Here is a 24,171-nt window from a genome sequence, read left to right on the forward strand (position 1 = left end):
TTTAAGGATCCATCTGATCACATCATAAAATGTATGCAAGTAATATGTCCATTTAGTTATGCTGAAAACTTCTGTAATAAAATACACTAAAAAGCGAACTAAAAAGTGAAGATCAGCGATCTTTACAGCATAATATTAATCAATACAGTCCTTGTTCTCCTAGTAATGCGGTACAAAACTATACTAAACACTTTGCAACTTGCACTGGTATCATACATTTTTGATAATGTGGTCAGCTTAAACAATACAGCTCAAAAAAGCAAAGAAAGAAATTACAGAACTGGTTAAAAAAAAGCAGAAAAGTACACAAGACGGGACACTTGATTTCGGTTACTTCTCTTATTCTAATCCTTCATAATACATTTCACATATTCTATGTGGAGCTTCACAATGTTCTCTTCTCCTCTGCACAGCTTTTGACTATCCCATGGAGTATTATGACCGAAAGCAAAATAAACGTGGAATAGGAACCAGAATTTACGGTACAAACTGTATAGATTATTAAACAGATCTCCTGCACCTGAGAAGACTGGGGGTAATTCCTTTATAAATCCATGTCAGGACAGGTATATAAATCTGGTATTAGATGAGCATGCTATGAGTCCAGTTATAGTGCGAGAGCTCATGAGTCCAATTGTATTCCGTCTCAGCCCACCTAGTCTGACAGTTGCAGCTAGTACTGAGCAGTGTGAGATCTCAGCAGCAGCCGGGAGGAGGAACACTGAGGAGCTGACAATCAGCTTAAGTCAGCAAAGATTTTTCACAAGGGATTATACAGCAAAGTAAATACACCAACATCAAGTCTACATGATTTCTCTAATAATGCACGCAGTTTGTATTGTGAAGTATGAAGATGGATCCACTTTAAAGTTTGCACATATTATGACAGTTTACCAACCCTACTTTTTATTTTTTATTTACAAACCGCTTTCAATTAGAGATGACCAGATCAATTTGCAGTACTGCAGGTCAGCATCCAGGTCAGTGGACCTGTCGGCTGACTGGGAGGCCAGAAAATCTCTCATCTTCTGGCCTCCCTGAAACAGGTTTTTATAGTAGGTTCATACAATGGAATATTGGTAAGAGGTATGGTCAATCAACAGTCAAAGTGATGACCCCAGTGATGTAAAAAAGCCACATCTACAACCAGTGATTGTTAATGTGTGGTCATGCCATGCCATCGCTGAAGCCAAGCAAACCGTCTGTGGACCAGGAAGGCAATGACACAGGGGGAGCAGCAAGGAATCGGTAAAGTGAATATTACCACTTTTGTTTATTTTATACCGTTGTAACTTCATGAAGTTAGAAAATCCCTTTCTTAGGTTCAATTCCATCATGGATTTATGCAATCCAGCAGGATTCATTTTTTTCAAAAGTAAAATGTAATATTGTAATTCAGTAAACGACTTGAAGAACAGACGAAGAACAGAAGCCATATTTACAGGCCTCACCTTATAGCCAGGTCCAAGCTGATGAATAGCAAAGATCTGAGCAGGGTTCAGGGCCTCGGTGAACACATACACTGCTCCAAGTTGACCACAAAACACTCTGTTTGCGTCGGCTGTCTCTGATGAACCAAGGAAGCACTTATCATAACTCTGAAATAAGGGACAGCGCATTAACAACAAATAATAAAAAAACACAAAAGTCCACACAACATAGAGAATAGTAAGAGAATAGAGATTCAAAGGAATAACTACCAACTAGTGTGAAGGCAAAGATTTGTCACAACTCGTCTTAGAAGTTTGCACCCAGTTCTAAAAGGAGTTTACATTTTCGCTCTGTAGAAAAATGTGTGAAACCAAGTAACCATGTCTATAGAAAGTCCTGCTGTAATATAATAAAAAGGAAAAAATAGGAATGCTCCAGAGATGAAACGACAAAACTTCACTTTTATTACAGTGATTTAAAAAAAAAAATCGGACCCAACATATCACAAAGGTTAGCGCAGACTGATGCAGTACGACGGTCAAGCTTTAGTCTTGGCATTTAAGCCTACAATGACTAAGGCTTTAACGCCAAAACGCGTCGGTCTGCCCTAACCTCTGTGATATGTCAGTCACAATTTTTTTAAATCACTGTACTAAACATGAGGTTTTATACTTACCTTTTGAAATCTGGAGCATTCCTATTTTTTGAATTTAGCATGACCCACACCAGGGTGGCACCATGCGAGGACTCCATTACCACCCAGGTGAGGAGCAATGAAAGTAGTGAGCTGACTTTCTCTTGTGGCTGTAATAAAAGGGAAGAAGGGTCCAGTATTTTGCTTTTTATTTTTTCAACATCTTATGGAAATTCATACAAATAACTGAAGGACATTCTAGGAGTAAAATCTTTATGGCACAATGCTGGATATGCTACAGCTAATGATGGCTGAATCTGCCACTAAAATTTGGTGCAATTGGAAACTATTGAAAAGGGAAGTTAATAAAGAAAATAAAAAACTATTTTACTGACCTCTCCTTGCCCATTGGCCTACCTTTCCCACTACCATTCCTCTAAATAGCTCTTTTGTCTTCTCTCTTTTATCTACTTCCATTTTTGGGTCTCCAACGCTGCCGCTCATCACGAGGTTCCATCATTATGTGGAGCACAACGCACTTCACTTACACTACATGCGTTGTGTTCCAAGTGTTTGCAGGGGCCTAGTGAAGAACGTCAGGGGGCCCAAAAAGTAGATGGAAGACAGAAGAGAAAATACATAAGTGACAATTGGCAGATGAGAAGCTCCAGCAGGAGAGGCATAGGGAAGGCCGGTAAGAGGCGAGAATATAAACTGTTGTTTTTTCAAACCCTTCTGACCCCTCAGAATCTAGCAAAATGGTATCTGGCTAGTCGCCACATTGCTGGAATCTTTACCAATTGCAGAAAATTTGTATTGTTAGGATTCTGAATTTTTCAAGAAATTTGTAAGAAAAATTATTTGTTAGGAACAGATTTGTTAATCTAATTAAATTGTTTGAGGTCCATTTGGCTTTTTTTTTCCTGAACGGATGCACTCTCGTCCACTGCATGTTCAAAGTCAATGGGGCCATGTAATCGTTCCACGCACAGCAAGTGGCAGAGAGTGAGTGTATAGGTGACGGCGCATAAGAAGCACTTTATTGTGAGGGATGGAATCTCGGTAGTAGAACTTCCACTGAACAGGGAGTGGTGGCATGTCCTACTGATATGCCATCGCTTCTAATGACAGCTGCCATTGGATTGTGTGGTTGCTTGGAGGATGCCACTATGGCTTTGAAGTGCTGAGGTCCTGGGTTCAAATCTGACCAAGGGCAATATACAGCTCTGGCAAAAGTTAAGAGCACCATCTCTACATGTCTGACAGCCATTCCATTCCAGTGTCAGTTGAATTCCAACCAGAGGACACCTCATTCTACTTAATGTGCTTCTGATTTGCTGATCACATGAACCAAATCTTTTTTAATGAGGCAAAGTATAAAAAAACACTGCTGCGGTCTTCACAATCCTCTTGGAATAGGACAAGCTGGATGGCAATGCAAGCGCTAGTAACATCTCAAAAGAAATTTGAATGAAAAAATAACTTTTAACCATGCCAAAGGAGTTGAAAAAAGTCTTGAGTGAGGAAAAGAAGGGATCAATTCTAGAGGGAAAATGACTCTCCACTGACCGGGATGACCGTCATCTTATTCGAATGACACTCAGCAACCGCAGGATGACATCAAGTGACCAAAAAAAGGAATGGCAAATGGCAGCTGGGGTGAAGTGCATAGCAAGAACAGTTCGTAACAGGCTCCTAGAGGCAGGACACAAGCCATGAAAAGCTGGAAAAAAAAGCCTTTCATCAATGAGAAACAAAGGAGAGCCAGGCTGAAGTTTGCCAAAGACCATAAGGATAGGACCACAGAGGACTGGAGTAAGGTAATCTTCTCTGATGAGTCTAATTTTCAGCTTTGCCCAACACCTGGTCGTCTAATGGTTAGATGGAGACCTGGAGAGGCGTACACCTACTGTGAAACTTGGTGGTGGATCAGTGATGATCTAAGGGATGTTTCAGCAAGGCTGGAATTAGGCAGTTTAATCTTTGCAAAGGATGTATGAATCAAGCCACATACAAGGTTATCCTTGAAAAACGATTTGTAAAAGAGAAATTTATATTTGCGCTAAGAAACTGAGAACACTTAAAAAAAAAAAATCCAATCTAATATTGGAATAAAACTATGCAATATAAAAGGAAGAGAAAACCTTGATACTCGGATAAACCCATAAAAGAAAATATCAAATTACCACTCTGAAAAAGGATAGCGGCGTACGAATGATGGTCCCAACTGAAAGCAGTTCTTATGGTGTGTAGGTCCTCTTATTTGAACCTGGTTCAATGTCCACCACGGTATGGCATCATAACAAGAGTCCAGAGCAAGGGAAAAAAAGAAGCTCCTCTGCACCTTGCCGGCTTTACTATAGATCTCGTGCAAGCATCTACTGCACGTGGCAGCTTTATATTTCCCAGAGGGCCGTCTGTTACCGGCCGAAACGGCGCCCCAACTTCATGGGTATCATTTTTCTTTTTTTTCCCCTTGCTCTGGACTCTGGTTATGATGTCATACTGTGGTGGACATTGAACCACGTTCAAACAAGAGGAACTACACACCATAAGAACTGCTCTCAGTTGGGACCATCATTCGTACGCCGCTATCCTTTTTCAGAGAGGTAATTTGATATTTTCTTTTTTGGTTTTATCTGAGTATCAAGGTTTTTTCTTTCTATTATATTGCATAGTTTTATTCCAATATTAGGTTGGATTTTCTTTTTTTAAGTGTTCTCAGTTTCTTAGCGCAAATATACATTTCTCTTTTACAAATCGTTTTATACTGGACAAATAGGGTGGTATTGTCACTTTATTTGCTGTATAGACTCGAGACTGTGTGCTGCGCCCCTAGTTGCTTATTTATCCTTGAAAAACACTTACGGTACTTCTTTCGCAATGTTCCCCAACTCTGAGGACTGTTTTTTTTCCCAGCAGGACAATGCCCCGTGCCATATAGCTAGGTCAATCAAGGTGTTGATGAAGTTCCACCACATCAAACCCTGTCATGGGCAGCCCAATCTCTAGACCTGAACCTCATTGAAAACCTCTGGAATGTAATCAAGAGGAAGATGGACAATCACAAGCCATCAAAGAAGAACTGCTTACATTTTTGTACCAGGAGTGGCATAAGGTCACCCAAAAGCACTGTGAAAGACTGGTGGAAAGCATGCCAAGACGCATAAAAGCTGTGATTAACAATCATAGTTATTCCACAAAATATTGATTTCTGAACTATTCCGGAGTTAAAACATTAGTATTGTTGTTTTCTACGTGAATAAGAACTTGTTTTCTTTGCATTTTTTGAGGTCTGAAAGCACTGTTTCTTTTTTATTATTTTGTCGATTTCTCATTTGCTGCAAAAAAATACAACATTTTTAGCTTTAAATTTCGGAGACATGTTGTCAGTAGTTTATAGAATAAAACGACAATGTACATTTTACTCAAAGATATACCTATAAAGAGAAAAATCAGACAAACTGAAAAACTTTGCAGAGGTCTCTTAATTTTTGCCAGAGCTGTATGCATGGAATATGAACGCTCGTGCAGATTTTCCATGGGTAATCCAAAGAATTACAGATTGTGTTCTCCATAAGGACATGAGGCAACCTGTACAGCGCTGTGGAATATGTTAGTGCTGTATAAATGAATAAAATAAACCAATGTCTCCTACCTTTTATTTTGAGGTCTAGGAGAACTCTTAACAATTAAACTCGAAAATGAAATCTTATTGCACTGCTGGTTAATGAATTTCCGTCCTGCCCTGCCATCGCTGCTAACACTACACTAATACGTGGAATAGTGAAGGTAATATGTGGAAGTATCATGGCTTACTAATGAAGTGACTTCCGCGATAATCTCACACGGGAGCTTAGCGTCCTAGTAATTAATACTCACGTCATTGGTGTTGACATGCCATGCCATGTCCCCATAAGATACTAGTTGGCCATTGACATAGCAGCGGATTTCACTGTTCCTCCAACGGTTGTAGATGTGAACAATGCTGATCATGTACCACTGGAACAAAAAAGATTAACCACGTTAGTACAGAACATAACAGATTATTAATAGATATGTCACCTTCACAGGAAAGGCATTATAGCATTTGCAGTCGGTCAGGATTAATAGGTTACAATACTTTCTACTATAGAACATGAAGACAACGCCGGCTTGGGAGCAGGCAGCGCTTTTACATGTAGGTCTATTATTCTTACTATAGTGTGACAAATGGCCAGGCAAATCTTATGAATAAAATGTGTGCCTACTCTGTAGTCTTCTGCCCAGAAATTAAATGTATTTATATCTGTGGGTTTTTATTTTTTTCAGGCTTTCCTTTTAAACCCACACATATTCACTTTTTCCACCAGCAAGCAAGGTTATAATTTTTGGGGTCCAAAATAAGGAGACATATTTTGCATTTCTGGGTCAGTTTTGGTCCAAGATTGCTTTATAGGCTCCCGATACATTTTATTGGAATGGATGGAACACCTTAACTGATCCCTCAGTACTACAGCATATGCTAGTAGGCTTATAGACATAGTGACCGGGCTGCAGATCTACCGTATTTATATCAATGATTTCCTATAAAGCCCATCATACACATTAGTTGACCTTAGGTTGGACAATAGTTTGGATGAAGTTTCAGTTCATGAAGATCTAAAGAACCATTACATTTTCATCGTTTGCTAGTGGTGAGCTTCAATATTTCCCCCATGACACAGCGAGAGAAATCTTTTATGGGCAGTTCGAAAGTCATGACGTTTTATATTAAATTTTAAATTAAATATTTTTCAAATCCGGTCAATGGGAACCCTTGGTGTTTGTACAGGAGCACCTGGAAAGGTCACTAGAGTCATCTGTACTTATTTTAGGGTCGGTTAGGCTTTAATTCCATTTTCTGCATACAATGTGTAGGAGTTTGCAGAGATTTAAGGCTTTCTGTGTAGGTACAATTACTGTAATGTCAATCAGCTATTCAATTCCCAAAGGGAGAAAGCAGTGAAGTTCAAACACTCATTATAACCAATGCGAAAAGGAAATCTGAAACTCAATTGATGGAACGTAAAGATTTCTGATCTCCTGCTTCATAATTTAGTTTGTGTCATGGCTGGGAACCATTCTGAGCATGTATCACAATCACAGGATGTTATCCAGAGACATGTTATTAAATATCTCTACTGGACTAAGCTTAGACTAATGAGTTCATGCCGAAATTAAATAAGGGCAAACTGATGTACAGCACCGTGGTTGTCACAGACCTTAACCCCTTAACCGCTGGAACTTTTTTCGGTTTTGCGTTTTTTGTTTTTCGCTCCCCTCTTCCCAGAGCCATAACTTTTTTATTTTTCCGTCAATATGGCCTTGTGAGGGCTTATTTTTTGCGGGACGAGTTGTGCTTTTGAACATCATCATCGGTTTTACCATGTCGTGAACTAGAAAACGGGGAAAAAATTCCAAGGGCGGTTAAATTGCAAAACAAAGTGCAATCCCACCCTTGTTTTTTGTTGGTTTGTTTTTTGTTTTTTTATGCTACGTTCACCAAATTCTAAAACTGACCTGCCATTATGATTCTCCGGGTCATTAAGAGTTCATAGACACCAAACATGTCTAAGTTTGTTTTTTTTATCTAAGTGGTGGAAAAAAATTCCAAACTTTGCTATAAAAAAAAAAAAATTGCGCAATTTTCCGATACCCGTAGTGTCTCCATTATTCGTGATCTGGGGTCGGGTGAGGGCTTATTTTTTGCATGCCGAGATGACGTTCTTAATGATACCATTTTGGTGCAGATACGATCTTTTGATCGCCCGTTACTGCATTTTAATGCAATGTCGCAGGGATAAAAAAAAAAAAAAAAAAGTAATTCTGGTGTTTTGACTTTTTATCGCTATGCCATTTAGCGTTCAGGTTAATCCTTTTTTTATTGATACATCTGGTGATTCTGAATATGCGCATGTTTGATTCTTTTTTATTGTTTCATTTTGAACACGGTGAAAGGGGGGTGATTTGAACATTATATACGGTATACATTTTTTTCCATATTTTTTAAAACATTTTTTTTTTTTTTTACTTTTGGCATGCTTCAATAACCTCCATGGGAGGCTAGAACCTGCCACAACTTGATCGACTCTGCTACATAGAGGCGATCCTCAGGTCGCCTCTATGTAGCTGAATTGCAGACTTGCTATGAGCGCTGACCACAGGGTGGTGCTCACAGCAATCAGACATCAACAACCATAGAGGTCTCAAGGAGACCTCTGACTGTCATGCCAAGGCACCGACCGGGGTCACCAGCGTGAACATTTCTGACCGAATGGCCGGAAGCGCTTGTTAAATGCTGCTGTCAGAGTTTGACAGCGGCATTTAACTAGTTAATGGCGGGTGGATCGCGATTCCAATCCTACCTATTGCAGGCACATGTCAGCTATTCAAAACAGCTGACATGTCCCAGCTTTGAGATGGGCTCACCGCCAGAGCCCACGTCAAAGCGGGGGATACTGCCATCGGTGTAATAGTACGTCCGATGGCAGTAAGGGGTTAAAAAGAAGAAGCAGAGGAGAAAAGTGATAAAGCAAAAAAGAGAACGAGCCAGAAAGTGCACCAAACAGAAAGAGAAAGAGAGAGAGAAATAAAGAGGGAGAAAGAGAGAGAGAGAAAGAGAGAAATAAAAAAAAAGAGAGAGAATGAAAAAAAAAAGAGAAAGAGAGAGACATACACAACCAAAAAGGGAGAATGAGGAAATAGAAGGCAAAGGAGAGGAAAAAAAAGTCATAGGTAATAAGAAACCTGCAATAAAGAAAGCAAAGAGAAAGAAAGCAACAAAGAGAAGGAGAAGAGACTCCAAGAAAGAATGATAGAGGAAGTGTGAAATCATAGCCAGCGGCAGTGAGAAGATGACGTACAGTAACCGACAGAGAGCAACAAAGACAGTGTATGACACTAATAGACAAGAAAGTGATGACAAGCAGAGATGTCAAGTAAGAAAATAACAGTAGAAACAATGATAATAAAAAATAAATGTGCCATGGACACAGTAGGAAAAAGAAAGCGACAAGAAAAAAATGATAGACAAAGGGAATGGTGAAAAAGAAGACAGAGCAACAACAGGATACAAGAAAGAAAAACCAGAACAATAGAGAAAGAAAGCAAGAAAGTAGAGAATGAAGAATAGACAAGGAGAAAGAGTGCGGGACAGGTAGAGAAAGAGATGGAATGACGGGCAGAGGGGGATGAAGAATCCAGACAATATCCGTCCATGTGTTTCCATCATTATGAATGAACCCTGCTAATAAATGAATGGGGAATTAACAATTTGGAAGAGATAACGCTTGGTGACCCTGCCACAGGTTTATTTCTCCTCATTTACCTTGCGAGGCTGGAAGTCGTACTTCACACAGTGCTGGAAACCTTTTCCTTTTGATTTCAGGGATGTGACGATCAAACAATTTCCCACAAAATGTGCAGAATAACCAACACCTTTACTTGTGCGAAAGCTGAAAAGAGAAAGTGGACAAAAAAGACAAAAAAATAAATAAATCATATTTTGACATAATACTAATGCGAACAGATAAAAATCATAACAATGAATGTTGACTCAAGTCTAAGATCACCACCAGTACATTAAAGGGGTTATCCAGGACTTTACTTATTATTGCTATTGGGTTAAGAACTTTGTGTGTTCTGCCCAGTGTTCATCGCTGCTGGTTTACAGTGACCTCACGTTCACAGAGCAGCTTTTCCACTCTGTTGTCAGGGAGTCACTGCCAGTTTCCAAATGCCCACTGCCTAACTACAAGGAGATGGCTGACAATCAGCATGACCAACAGAACAGACCGGAAGAGGAAGAGCTGCTCTGTTAAAGTGGGGTCAAAGGAAGCAGCAGGATCTCCGGCAGGAGCGGTCCGTGACCTCGCTGAAGAGGCAGAGATTGGAGCCGGGCTGTACAGGCAGGTAGTTAGCAACTAGATTGTAGCCCCATAGCAAAAATTAAGCAAAATCACAGATAACCCCTTTAAAAGAGCATTAGAGGGAATATGTGCAAATCAAATGGGCAAAATATTATTTACCATACTCTGTCCAGTATCTCTGATATAAAAAGTATACTTAAAAGGGACCTGTCACTTGGTCAAAAAAAAAAAAAAAAAGCGCTAAATACCTTGTAAAAATTTCTGAGCTCCCCTGATTCTGCTGATTGGTTCCAGTTTGGGCTGTGTCACTCCATTGAAGAGATGTTCACATTTGTTTTGGAGCGCAGCATGTGAAATCTCAGCTTTGCACGCCAATTTAGCAGCTGATCTAGCCATTCATCAGTCCTGGGTTCTAATCCCACCGTGGACACCATCTGCAAGGAGTTTGTATGTTCTCCCTGTGTTTGCGTGGGTTTCCTCCGGGCACTCCGGTTTCCTCCCACATTCCAAAGACATACTGATAGGGAATTTAGATTGTGAGCCCCAACGGGGACAGTGATGATAATGTGTGCAAACTGTAAAGCGCTGCGGAATATGTTAGCGCTATATAAAAAAAAAATTATTATTATTATCAGTCTCAGATGCTGTGGAGGTGTGATTGAGAGCATCTGGGAGTGAAAGGTGAAAGGCCCACATCCCCCAGAGAGGAATCTGAGACTGATAATCTGCTGCAAAACCTGATAAACTGTGATTGGTAGCATCTCTGAGAGGGAGGGGTAAGATCGTGCTCACGCCCACAGAGAAGACTGTGAAGAAATGCCAACTGGACAGAAATCAGAGATTTCACATACTGCGCTCCAGAAGAAACAAATGTCAATATCTCTGCAGTGAAGTGACACAGCATAAAACAGAAAAAAGCAGTCAGAGGAGCTCAGGGATTTTTACAAGATTTATTTCGATTTTGTTTTGAGCAAGTGACAGGTCTAGGTCTGGTTAGCTGGCTATGTATTTAGTACTTTAACGGATTGTGAGGGACTACAAAATTGATGGCCTACCTTTAGGACAGGCCATCATAATAAGGTCAGTAAATTTACACAGTCAACCAAAATTTACACCAATCAGCACTGATTGTTTACCAATCCCAACTCAACTCTGCACTTTTGGTTGTGGTTTCACCTGGAAATGCATTTAGTGGTGCCAAGATTCAGACCCCAAACAATCTGATATTGATGGCCTAATTTAAGGATAAATGTATAGCCCTGCCTAACTCCCTCAAGTAGCAAACAGTCGGCTCCATTGCTAAGGCCGGGTGTGCACGGTCAGTAATTGGCAAAGCTTTGGACACAGGGCATGTTTGCTGCCGTTTATTGAATGCAAGTAAATCTGCATGTGTTCACTGAACGGTGCGAATTCAACGCGCCCAATACATTCTAATGGTGAAATTTTTCTTGCGTAGACTACAGTCTCCAGAAGAGAAGTTGACATGCTGCAGTCTGGAGAGAAGAGATGCATGTCCGTCTCCGCGGGCGAGTTGTGGTCGCATAGTGGGCATGTCACAGCCCTGGTTACTGAAGAGATCAGAAGGAAAAAGTCTTCAATGACATGTCTCCCAGAGATGACTACGGTAATTAACCGCAAGAAAACAGTTAAACCAAAACAAAGTCAAAAGTTAAAAAAACATATTTTTAGAAGCAGATAGCTAATGATCCCCTATTCACAAGGGAGGTAATAGCTTGCCGATCATCAATGGGTGTCCCTGTACTGGGACGCCTACTGATCTCAAAAATGGGTCTCTGGCAGAGCCACGTTTGAATGAAGAGGAGATGGAGCTCAGGTAGCACAATGACACTCATTGTTGAAGGAGACCGCAGAATGTCATCTCTGATAGTCACCTGGTAATGAATAGTGAAAAGTGCTGGGTACACATGTGTGACCGCTACTCCATTTAGATACGGTATACTGTTGCATAGACAGTGCAGTGGGGTGTGCACGCTTTATGAGAGCTACAATAAATGGTATGAAACCAATATATAGAGCCTTTAACCCCTTCATGACCCAGCCTATTTTGACCTTAAAGACCTTGCCGTTTTTTGCAATTCTGACCAGTGTCCCTTTATGAGGTAATAACTCAGGAACGCTTCAACGGATCCTAGCGGTTCTGAGATTGTTTTTTCGTGACATATTGGGCTTCATGTTAGTGGTAAATTTAGGTCAATAAATTCTGCATTTATTTGTGATAAACACGGAAATTTGGCGAAAATTTTGAAAATTTCGCAATTTTCACATTTTGAATTTTTATTCTGTTAAACCAGAGAGATATGTGACACAAAATAGTTAATAAATAACATTTCCCACATGTTTACTTTACATCAGCACAATTTTGGAAACAAAATTTTTTTTTGTTAGGAAGTTATAAGGGTTAAAATTCGACCAGCGATTTGTCATTTTTACAACGAAATTTACAAAACCATTTTTTTTAGGGACCACCTCACATTTGAAGTCAGTTTGAGGGGTCTATATGGCTGAAAATACCCAAAAGTGACACCATTCTAAAAACTGCACCCCTCAAGGTACTCAAAACCACATTCAAGAAGTTTATTAACCCTTCAGGTGCTTCACAGCAGCAGAAGCAACATGGAAGGAAAAAATGAACATTTAACTTTTTAGTCACAAAAATTATCTTTTAGCAACAATTTTTTTATTTTCCCAATGGTAAAAGGAGAAACTGAACCACGAAAGTTGTTGTCCAATTTGTCCTGAGTACGCTGATACCTCATATGTGGGGGTAAACCACTGTTTTGGCGCACGGCAGGGCTTGGAAGGGAAGGAGCGCCATTTGACTTTTTGAATCAAAAATTGGCTCCACTCTTTAGCGGACACCATGTCACGTTTGGAGAGCCCCCGTGTGCCTAAAAATTGGAGCTCCCCCACAAGTGACCCCATTTTGGAAACTAGACGCCCCAAGGAACTTATCTAGATGCATAGTGAGCACTTTGAACCCCCAGGTGCTTCACAAATTGATCCGTAAAAATGAAAAAGTACTTTTTTTTCACAAAAAAATTCTTTTAGCCTCAATTTTTTCATTTTCACATGGGCAACAGGATAAAATGGATCCTAAAATGTGTTGGGCAATTTCTCCTGAGTACACCAATACCTCACATGTGGAGGTAAACCACTGTTTGGGCACATGGTAAGGCTCGGAAGGGAAGGAGCGCCATTTGACTTTTTGAATGAAAAATTATTTCCATCGTTAGCGGACACCATGTCGCGTTTGGATAGCTCCTGTGTGCCTAAACATTGGCGCTCCCCCACAAGTGACCCCATTTTGGAAACTAGACCCCCCAAGGAACTTATCTAGATGCATATTGAGCACTTTAAACCCCCAGGTGCTTCACAGAAGTTTATAACGCAGAGCCATGAAAATAAAAAATAATTTTTCTTTCCTCAAAAATGATTTTTTAGCCTGGAATTTCCTATTTTGCCAAGGATAATAGGAGAAATTGGACCCCAAATATTGTTGTCCAGTTTGTCCTGAGTACGCTGATACCCCATATGTGGGGGTAAACCACTGTTTGGGCGCACGGCAGGGCTCGGAAGGGATGGCACGCCATTTGGCTTTTTAAATGGAAAATTAGCTCCAATCATTAGCGGACACCATGTCACGTTTGGAGAGCCCCTGTGTGCCTAAACATTGGAGATCCCCCAGAAATGACACCATTTTAGAAACTAGACCCCCAAAGGAACTAATCTAGATGTGTGGTGAGGACTTTGAACCCCCAAGTGCTTCACAGAAGTTTATAACGCAGAGCCATGAAAATAAAAAAAAAAATTATTTTCTCAAAAATGATCTTTTAGCCTGCAATTTTTTATTTTCCCAAGGGTAACAGGAGAAATTTGACCCCAAAAGTTGTTGTCCAGTTTCTCCTGAGTACGCTGATACCCCATATGTGGGGAGGAACTACTGTTTGGGCACACGTTGGGGCTCGAAAGGGAAGTAGTGACGTTTTGGAATGCAGACTTTGATGGAATGTTCTGCTGGCATCATGTTCCATTTGCAGAGCCCCTGATGTGACTAAACAGTAGAAACCCCCCACAAGTGACCCCATTTTGGAAACTAGACCCCCAAAGGAACTTATCTAGATGTGTGGTGAGCACTTTGAACCCCCAAGTGCTTCATAGAAGTTTATAATGCAGAGCCGTGAAAATAATAAATACGTTTTCTTTCCTCAAAAATAATTATTTAGCCCAGAATTTTTTAATTTTCCCAAGGGTAACAGGAGAAATTTGACCCCAATATTTGTTGTCCAGTTTCTCCTGAGTACGGTGATACCCCATATGTGGGGGTAAACTACTGTTTGGGCACATGCCGGGGCTTGGAATTGAAGTAGTGACGTTTTGAAATGCAGACTTTGATGGAATGCTCTGCGGGCGTCACGTTGCGTTTGCAGAGCCCCTGATGTGCCTAAACAGTAGAAACCCCCCACAAGTGACCCCATTTTGGAAACTAGACCCTGAAAGGAACTTATCTAGATGTGTGGTGAGCACTTTGAACCCCCAAGTGCTTCATAGAAGTTTATAATGCAGAGCCGTGAAAATAATAAATACGTTTTCTTTCCTCAAAAATAATTATTTAGCCCAGAATTTTTTATTTTCCCAAGGGTTACAGGAGAAATTGGACCCCAAAAGTTGTTGTCCAGTTTCTCCTGAGTACGCTGATACCCCATATGTGGGGGTAAACCACTGTTTGGGCACACGTCGGGGCTCAGAAGGGAAGTAGTGACTTTTGAAATGCAGACTTTGATGGAATGGTCTGCGGGTGTCACGTTGCGTTTGCAGAGCCCCTGGTGTGCCTAAACAGTAGAAACCCCCCACAAGTGACCCCATTTTAGAAACTAGACCCCCCAAGGAACTTATCTAGATATGTGGTGAGCACTTTGAACCCCCAAGTGCTTCACAGACGTTTACAACGCAGAGCCGTGAAAATAAAAAATCATTTTTCTTTCCTCAAAAATTATGTTTTAGCAAGCATTTTTTTAGATTCACAAGGGTAACAGGAGAAATTGGACCCCAGTAATTGTTGCGCAGTTTGTCCTGAGTATGCTGGTACCCCATATGTGGGGGTAAACCACTGTTTGGGCACACGTCAGGGCTCGGAAGTGAGGGAGCACCATTTGACTTTTTGAATACGAGATTGGCTGGAATCAATGGTGGCGCCATGTTGCGTTTGGAGACCCCTGATGTGCCTAAACAGTGGTAACCCCTCAATTCTAACTCCAACACTAACCCCAACACACCCCTAACTCTAATCCCAACTGTAGCCATAACCCTAATCACAACCCTAACCGCAACACACCCCTAACCACAACCCTAACCCCAACACACCCCTAACCACAACACTAATTCCAACCCTAACCCTAAGGCTATGTGCCCACGTTGCGGATTCGTGTGAGATATTTCCGCACCATTTTTGAAAAATCTGCGGGTAAAAGGCACTGCGTTTTACCTGCGGATTTTCCGCGGATTTCCAGTGTTTTTTGTGCGGATTTCACCTGCGGATTCTTATTGAGGAACAGGTGTAAAACGCTGCGGAATCCGCACAAAGAATTGACATGCTGCGGAAAATACAACGCAGCGTTCCCGCGCGGTATTTTCCGCACCATGGGCACAGCGGATTTGGTTTTTCATATGTTTACATGGTACTGTAAACCTGATGGAACACTGCTGCGGATCCGCAGCCAAATCCGCACCGTGTGCACATAGCCTAATTCTAAAGGTATGTGCACACGCTGCGGAAAACGCTGCGGATCCGCAGCAGTTTCCCATGAGTGTACAGTTCAATGTAAACCTATGGGAAACAAAAATCGCTGTACACATGCTGCGGAAAAACTGCACGGAAACGCAGCGGTTTACATTCCGCAGCATGTCACTTCTTTGTGCGGATTCCGCAGCGGTTTTACAACTGCTCCAATAGAAAATCGCAATTGTAAAACCGCAGTGAAATGCGCATAAAAACGCGGTAAATCCGCCATAAATCCGCAGCGGTTTAGCACTGCGGATTTATCAAATCCGCAGCGGAAAAATCCGCAGAGGACCAGAATACGTGTGCACATTCCTAACCCTAACCCTACCCCTAACCCTACCCCTAACCCTACCCCTAGCCCTACCCCTAACCCTACCCCTAACCCTACCCCTAACCCTACCCCTAACCCTACCCCTAACCCTACCCCTAACCCTACCCCTAACCCTACCCCTAACCCTACCCCTAACCCTATTCTAACATTAGTGGAAAAAAAAAAATTTCTTTATTTTTTTATTGTCCCTACCTATGGGGGTGACAAAGGGGGGGGGTCATTTATTATTTTTTTTATTTTGATCACTGAGATAGATTATATCTCAGTGATCAAAATGCACTTTGGAACGAATCTGCCGGCCGGCAGATTCGGCGGGCGCACTGCGCATGCGCCCGCCATTTTGGAAGATGGCGGCGCCCGGGAGAAGACGGACGGGACCACGGCTGGATCGGTAAGTATGATAGGGTGGGGGGGGACCACGGGGGGGGGGATCGGAGCACGGGGGGGGGGATCGGAGCACGGGGGGGGGGAATCGGAGCGCGGGAGGGGTGGAACGGAGCGCGGGGGGCGTGGAACGGAGCACGGGGGGGCTGGAACGGAGCACGGGGGGGTGGAACGGAGCACCGGGGGGGTGGATCGGAGTGCAGGGGGGGTGATTGGAGCACGGGGGGGTGATTGGAGCACGGGGGGAGCGGACACGAGCACGGGGGGGAGCGGAGCACTGGACGGAGGGGAGCCGGAGCAGTGTACCGGCCAGATCGGGGGGCTGCGGTGGCGATCGGTGGGGTGGGGTGGGGGCACATTAGTATTTCCAGCCATGGCCGATGATATTTCAGCATCGGCCATCGCTGGATTGTAATATTTCACCCGTTATAATGGGTGAAATATTACAAATCGCTCTGATTGGCAGTTTCACTTTCAACAGCCAATCAGAGCGATCGTAGCCACGAGGGGGTGAAGCCACCCCCCCTGGGCTAAACTACCACTCCCCCTGTCCCTGCAGATCGGGTGAAATGGGAGTTAACCCTTTCACCCGATCTGCAGGGACGCGATCTTTCCATGACGCCGCATAGGCGTCATGGGTCGGAATGGCACCGACTTTCATGACGCCTACGTGGCGTCATGGGTCGGGAAGGGGTTAAGGTGTGTACAGTTTTGCTATCCTTCCTTATCAAGGCGTCTAGAAGTACAATAACAATGTCATTAACGCATCCACTCTCTATCCATGAGATGACTCTGATCAACCAGCTCCGGCTCACACAGCAAAGCCAGAAAGTTAAGTGTTACCTTTCTGTTGTATAGACGTCATTGGCAAGTATAAACTTTTATTTTTTGTTTTAAATATTATATATATTTATATATACAGTACAGACCAAAAGTTTGGACACACCTTCTCTTTTAAAGATTTTTCTGTATTTTCATGACTATGAAAATTGTAAATTCACACTCTTGAAGATCATCAAGAGAATGCCAAGAGTGTGCAAAGCAGTCATCAAAGCAAAAGGTGGCTACTTGAAGAACCTAGAATATAGGACATATTTTCAGTTGTTTCACACTTTTTTGTTAAGTATATAATTCCACATGTGTTAATTCATAGTTTTGATGCCTTCAGTGTGAATCTACAATTTTCATAGTCATGAAAATGCAGATAAATCCTTAAATGAGAAGGTGTGTCCAAACTCTTTGTCGTGTGTGTGTGTATCTATATACATAATTGTCTAAGGGTCACTTCCGTTTGTCTGTCTGTCCTTCTGTCACGGTTATTCGTTCGCTGGTTGGTCTCGGCAGCTGCCTGTCATGGCTGCCGCGACCAATCAGCGACGGCCACAGTCCGATTAGTCCCTCCCCTACTCCCCTGCACTCACTGCCCGGCGCCCGCTCTGTAATCCCCTCCACTCACCGCTCACACAGAGTTCATGGCAGCGGTAACGGCCCGCGGTGTAACGCACTCCGTTACCGCAGCTATTAACCCTGTGTCCCCAACTATTTACTATTGATGCTGCCTAGGCAGCATCAATAGTAAAAATATGTCATGTTAAAAATAAAAATAAAAAAAAACCTGCTATACTCACCCTCCGCCGTCTTTCTCTCTCCTCGCCACGCTACCGGGACCGCTCCATTGCAAGCGGCAGCTTCCGTTCCCGTCTCAGGGCTGGTGTGCGACAAGGACCTGCCGTGACGTCACGGTCATGTGACCGCGACGTCATCATAGGTCCTGCTCACACCAGCCCTGGGACCGCAAGCTGCTGCTTGCAATGGAGCGATCCAGGAAGCGGGGCGAGGAGAGAGAAAGGCAGCGGATGGTAAGTATAGCAGGACTTCAACGGGCTATAGGTGAGTATATGTTTTTTGTTTTGTTTTTTAAGTCTCTATACTACGTGGCTCTGTGCTGGGCAATATACTACGTGACTGGGCAATATACTACGTGGCTGGGCAATATACTACGTCGCAGGGCAATATACTACGTGACTAGTCTGTGCAATATACTACGTGGCTGGGCAATATACTACGTGGCTGGGCAATATACTATGTGGCTGGGCAATATACTACGTCGCAGGGCAATATACTACGTGACTGTGCAATATACTACGTGGCTGGGTAATATACCACGTGGACATGCATATTCTAGAATACCCGATGCGTTAGAATCGGGCCACCAACTAGTATATGTATATATATATCTCCATTATAAAAAAAAACCTGGCTAAATTATTACTTTCTTTATCGTATTTGTCAGCAGATTTAAAGCAGGGATTAAAACACTGAATTCAGCGATGTGTCACTTATCAGGCTATGTGCCGTTTACTTACAATGAAGGTTTTATCACTAGGACATTATCACCGCCCGCACTGGTTATCTTATTCCAAGTCATCACGCCCCCTCCTCAGATAATCACTGTTAGACTATGTACATACAGTATTCTGAGCACTGCTTCACGCTGCATCTAAAAACTCACAACCGCTGCACCCAGTAATCTAAGTGACATATCGCTGGATTCAGCTTCTTTAGATCTACGCTAGGCTGCTCTCAAATAAGATAGCAAAAACCTGGCGACAGATTCCCTTTAACCCCTTCGCGCCACGCGCCGTACTAGTACTGCGCTGCCGGCACTGCATTTGTGCCAGCAGCAGTACTAGTACGGCGCACCGATCACCGCGGTCTCGCGCTGAGCGCCGCGGTGATCGGGTGCGGGTGTCAGCTGTATATAACAGCTGACACCCCGCAGCAATGCCCACGATCGGCGCCATCGCCGATCGCGGGCATTTAACCCCTCTGATGCTGCTGTCAGTAGTGACAGCGGCATAGAGGGGGATCGCGCAGGGACGGGGGCTCCCTGCGCTCTCCCACCGGAGCAACGCAATGAGATCGCGTTGCTCCGGTGACCCGGAAGGAGTCCCCGGATCCAAGATGGCCGCCGGACTCCTTCCGGGTCATGAAATGACCTGGCTAGCTGGAAAGCCAGCTAAACTGCCTGTCAGATCGTTGATCTGACAGTGTGCTATGCACAGTGTCAGATCAACGATCTGATCTAATACAGAGATGTCCCACCCTGGGACAATGTTAGAAAGTAAAAAAAAAAAAATATAGAATGTGTAAAAAAAAAAAAAAAAAAAAAAATCCCCAAATAAAAAAAATAATAATTTCCCAATAAATCCACTTATTTATGTAAATTAAAAAAAAACAATAAATGTACACATATTTGGTATCGCCGCGTCCGTAACGACCCGCTCTATAAAACTATCCCACTAGTTAACCCCTTCAGTGAACACCGCAAAAATAAAAAATAAAAAACAAGGCAAAAAACATTGCTTTATTATCATACAGGCGTACAAAAAGTGGAATAACACGCGATCAAAACGACGGATATAAATAACCATGGTACCGCTGAAAACGTCATCTTGTCCCGCAAAAAAAAAGCCGCCATACAGCATCATCAGCAGAAAAATAAAAAAGTTATAGCTCTCAGAATAAAGCGATGCAAAAACAATTATTTTTTTATATAAAATAGTTTTTATTGTGTAAAAGCGCCAAAACATAAAAAAATTACATAAATGAGGTATCGCTGTAATCGTACTGACCTGAAGAATAAAACTGCTTTATCCATTTTACCACACGTGGAACGGTATAAACGCCCCCCCCCCTAAAAGAAATTCAGGAATTGCTGGTTTTTGTTCATTCCGCCTCCCAAAAATCGGAATAAAATGTGATAAAAAAAGTCATCTGCCCGAAAATGTTACCAATAAAAACGTCAACTCATCCCGCAAAAAACAAGATCTCACATGACTCTGTGGGCCAAAATATGGATAAATTATAGCTCTCAAAATGTGGTGATGCAAAAACTATTTTTTGCAATAAAAAGCGTCTTTTAGTGTGTGACAGCTGCCAATCATAAAAATCCACCAAAAAAACGCTATAAAAGTAAATCAAACCCCCCTTCATCACCCCCTTACTTAGGGAAAAATAATAAAATGTAAAAAAATGTATTTATTTCCATTTTCCCGTTAGGGCTAGGGATAGGGCTAGGGTTAGGGCTAGGGTTGGGGTTAGGGTTTCAGTTATAATTGGGGGTTTCCACTGTTTAGGCACATCAGGGGCTCTCCAAACGCGACATGGCGTCCGATCTCAATTCCAGCCAATTCTGCTTTGAAAAAGTAAAACAGTGCTTCTTCCCTTCTGAGTTCTCCTGTGTGCCCAAACAGTGGTTTCCCCCAACATATGGGGTATCAGCGTTCTCAGGACAAGTTGGACAACAACTTTTGGGGTCCAATTTGTCCTGTTACCCTTGGGAAAATAAAAACATAGGGGATAAAATATCATTTTCGTGGAAAAAAAAATATTTTTTATTTTCACGGCTCTGCGTTATAAACTGTAGTGAAACACTTGTTGGTTCAAAGCTCTCACAACACACCTAGATAAGTTCCTTGGGGGGTCTAGTTTCCAATATGGGGTCACTTGTGGGGGGTTTCTACTGTTTAGGTACATCAGGGGCTCTGCAAATGCAACATGACGCCTGCAGACCAATCCATCTAAGTCTGCGTTTCAAATGGCGCTCCTTCCCTTCCGAGCTCTGCCGTGCGCCCAAACAGTGGTTCCCCCCAACATATGGGGTATCAGCGTTCTCAGGACAAGTTGGACAACAACTTTTGGGGTCTAATTTGTTCTGTTACCCTTGGGAAAATAAAAACGTGGGGGCTAAAATATCATTTTCGTGGAAAAAAAATATTTTTTATTTTCACGGCTCTGCGTTATAAACTGTAGTGAAACACTTGTTGGTTCAAAGCTCTCACAACACATCTAGATAAGTTCCTTGGGGGGTCTAGTTTCCAATATGGGGTCACTTGTGGGGGGTTTCTACTGTTTAGGTACATCAGGGGCTCTGCAAATGCAACATGACGCCTGCAGACCAATCCATCTAAGTCTGCATTTCAAATGGCGCTCCTTCCCTTCCGAGCTCTGCCATGCACTCAAACGGTGGTTCCCCCCCACATGTGGGGTATCAGCGTACTCAGGACAAATTGGACAATAACATTTGTGGTCCAATTTCTCCTGTTACCCTTGGGAAAAAAAAATTGCGGGCTAAAACATCATTTTGTGGAAAGAAAAAATGATTTTTTCATTTTCACAATGCTACATTCTAAACTTTAGTGAAACAATTGGGGGTTAAAAGTGCTCACCACACATCTAGATAAGTTCCTTAGGGGGTCTTCTTTCCAAAATGGGGTCACTTGTGGGGGGTTTCCACTGTTAAGGCACGTCAGGGGCTCTACAAATGCGACATGGCGTCCGATCTCAATTCCAGCCAATTTTGCATTGAAAAGTCAAATGGCACTCCTTCCCTTCCGAGCTCTGCCATGCGCTCAAACAGTGGTTTATCCCCATATATGAAGTATCGGCGTACTCAGGACAAATTGCACAACAACTTTTGGGGTCCAATTTATCCTGTTACCCTTGGGAAAATAAAAAATTTGGGGCAAAAAGATCATTTTTTGTGAAAATTAATATAAAATTTTATTTACGGCTCTACATTATAAACTTCTGTGAAGCACTTGGAGGTTCAAAGTGCTCACCACACATCTAGATTAGTTCCTTAGGGGGTCTACTTTCCAAAATGGTGTCACTTGTGGGGGTTTCCACTGTTTAGGCACATCAGGGGCTCTCCAATCGTGACATGGGCTCCGATCTCAATTCCAGCAAATCTTGCATTGAAAAGTCAAATGGCGCTCCTTCCCTTCCGAGCTCTGCCATGTGCCCAAACAGTGGTTTACCCCCACATATGGGGTATTGGCGTACTCAGGACAAATTGTACAACGACTTTTGTGGTCCAATTTCTCCTGTTACCCTTGGTAAAATGAAACAAATTGGACCTCAAGTAAAAATTTTGTGAAAAAAAAGTTAAATGTTCAATTTTTTTAAACATTCAAAAAATTCCTGTGAAGCACCTGAAGGGTTAATACATTTTTTGAATGTGGTTTTGAGCACCTTGAGGGGTGCAGTTTTTAGAATGGTGTCACTTTTGGGCATTTTCTGTCATATAGACCCCTCAAAGTCACTACAAGTGTGAGGTGGTCCGTAAAAAAATGGTTTTGCAAATTTTGTTGCAAAAATGAGAAATCGCTGGTCAACGTTTAACCCTTATAACGTCCTAACAAAAAAAAATTATGTTTCCAAAATTGTGCTGATGTAAAGCAGACATGTGGGAAATGTTGTTTATTAACTATATTATGTGATATAACTCTCTAATTTAAGGGCATAAAAACTAAGAGTTTGAAAATTGCTAAATTTTCATAATTTCCGACAAATTTTTGTTTTTTTCACAAATAAATGCAAGTCATATCGAAGAAGTTTTACCACTATCATGAAGTACAATATGTCACGAGAAAACAATGTCAGAATCACCAGGATCCGTTGAAGCGTTTACGAGTTGTGACCTCATAAAGTGACAGTGGTCAGAATTGTAAAAATTGGCCCTGTCACTTAGGTGAAAACAGGCTTTGGGGTGAAGGGGTTAAGCAATTCATAGTGCTACCTACTCCCCTGCCTCCAGCATTTTGTCAACCATAGTGTAAATTGGTTTCCATTGTAGGGTGGGCTGTTTGTTAGAAGAGATGCAGTATAACTCGTATTTTGTTCATTGAGATCCCAAGTGTTTTTTTTTTTCCATACGAGTCCAGTGGGCGGTCTTAAGTGATTGACAGTCTTCCCTGTATGAGAGATTGATGTCTGTCAGTGGATAGGATCGCCCACTGGACTCAGGCATACAATGAATAAAATTCAGGTTTGACTGAACCTCTTCCCACTAAAATGTATAATGAGTCTGATCAGCCCCCACTGCTCTATGACATCCTGTCTGCAGACACCGCTCTCAATAGTACAGTTTCCCTTTAAGATCCGTCACATAGCCTCGTGATAAATCGCATAGGTATAAAAATGACAATATCGATGTGTGATTCCCTTGATACAAGAGCTTTTAGTTCAATCATTGTAAAGCCTCAGATACAATCACCCGCCATGTTAATAGCTGCAGGCGGTGGCGTGACACATCAGGTACGGTATATGCCGGCGTATGGAATAGAAAATATAATAGAAAAAGAAAGAACCCAATGGACAAGAAATGTAAATCTGAGAAAAGCCGGCTTGATTTGGGCTTATAAAAGGTCACAAAGAAAAATACATGAAAATTCTCAGCAAAACTGTAAGGTACGGAGTCGTTAAAGGATATTCAGCACGGACTGATCACTGGAAATCACAATTTAAATGCCCGTATGTATGTGAATGTATAGAAAGGATTGTGTGCAGGTAATGGATACAGCATAGAGGCCAGAGAAAATATAAAATAAGACTATAAAATACGGCACATGGAATTAAAGGGATCACAATACTGGGAAATTATACTAAATGTAAGGAATATAAACACCACAATCTGTATAAAACATACCCAATATATATAAAACATAAATCCCACTGACACATTGACTCACCAATAGAGGTAAGGTTTATCTTTGTCAACATTTATGTTATTTAAAGGATCCATACGAAACCAGGTGTTCAGGGTAAAACCATTCTGATAAGGCCACTTGGCAATAGGAGGCAGTGCAATAGCCTAAAGTGAGAAGAGAGGGAACATATTAGAAAGCACACGAGCAAC

The 24,171-nt window shown here is 42.1% G+C and overlaps 1 protein-coding gene across 7 annotated transcripts in view; it reads right to left on the reverse strand.

Moving 5' to 3' along the window:
* The window catches only part of NBEA (neurobeachin), an 899,093-nt gene that overhangs the window by 678,977 nt on the left and 195,945 nt on the right, over positions 1 to 24,171 (reverse strand). For all 7 annotated transcript variants that reach the window (XM_069758980.1, XM_069758976.1, XM_069758974.1 and 4 more), the window contains exons 5-8: positions 24,005 to 24,126; positions 9,414 to 9,540; positions 5,948 to 6,067; positions 1,452 to 1,598 (exon numbers count right to left, since the gene is read on the reverse strand). In XM_069758980.1, coding sequence (XP_069615081.1) covers positions 1,452 to 1,598; positions 5,948 to 6,067; positions 9,414 to 9,540; positions 24,005 to 24,126 — 516 coding nt within the window. The remainder of the gene's footprint in view (positions 1 to 1,451; positions 1,599 to 5,947; positions 6,068 to 9,413; positions 9,541 to 24,004; positions 24,127 to 24,171) is intronic.

Source organism: Ranitomeya imitator, chromosome 3 (assembly GCF_032444005.1).
Source record: "Ranitomeya imitator isolate aRanImi1 chromosome 3, aRanImi1.pri, whole genome shotgun sequence".
NCBI classification, from domain to species: Eukaryota; Metazoa; Chordata; class Amphibia; order Anura; family Dendrobatidae; genus Ranitomeya; species Ranitomeya imitator.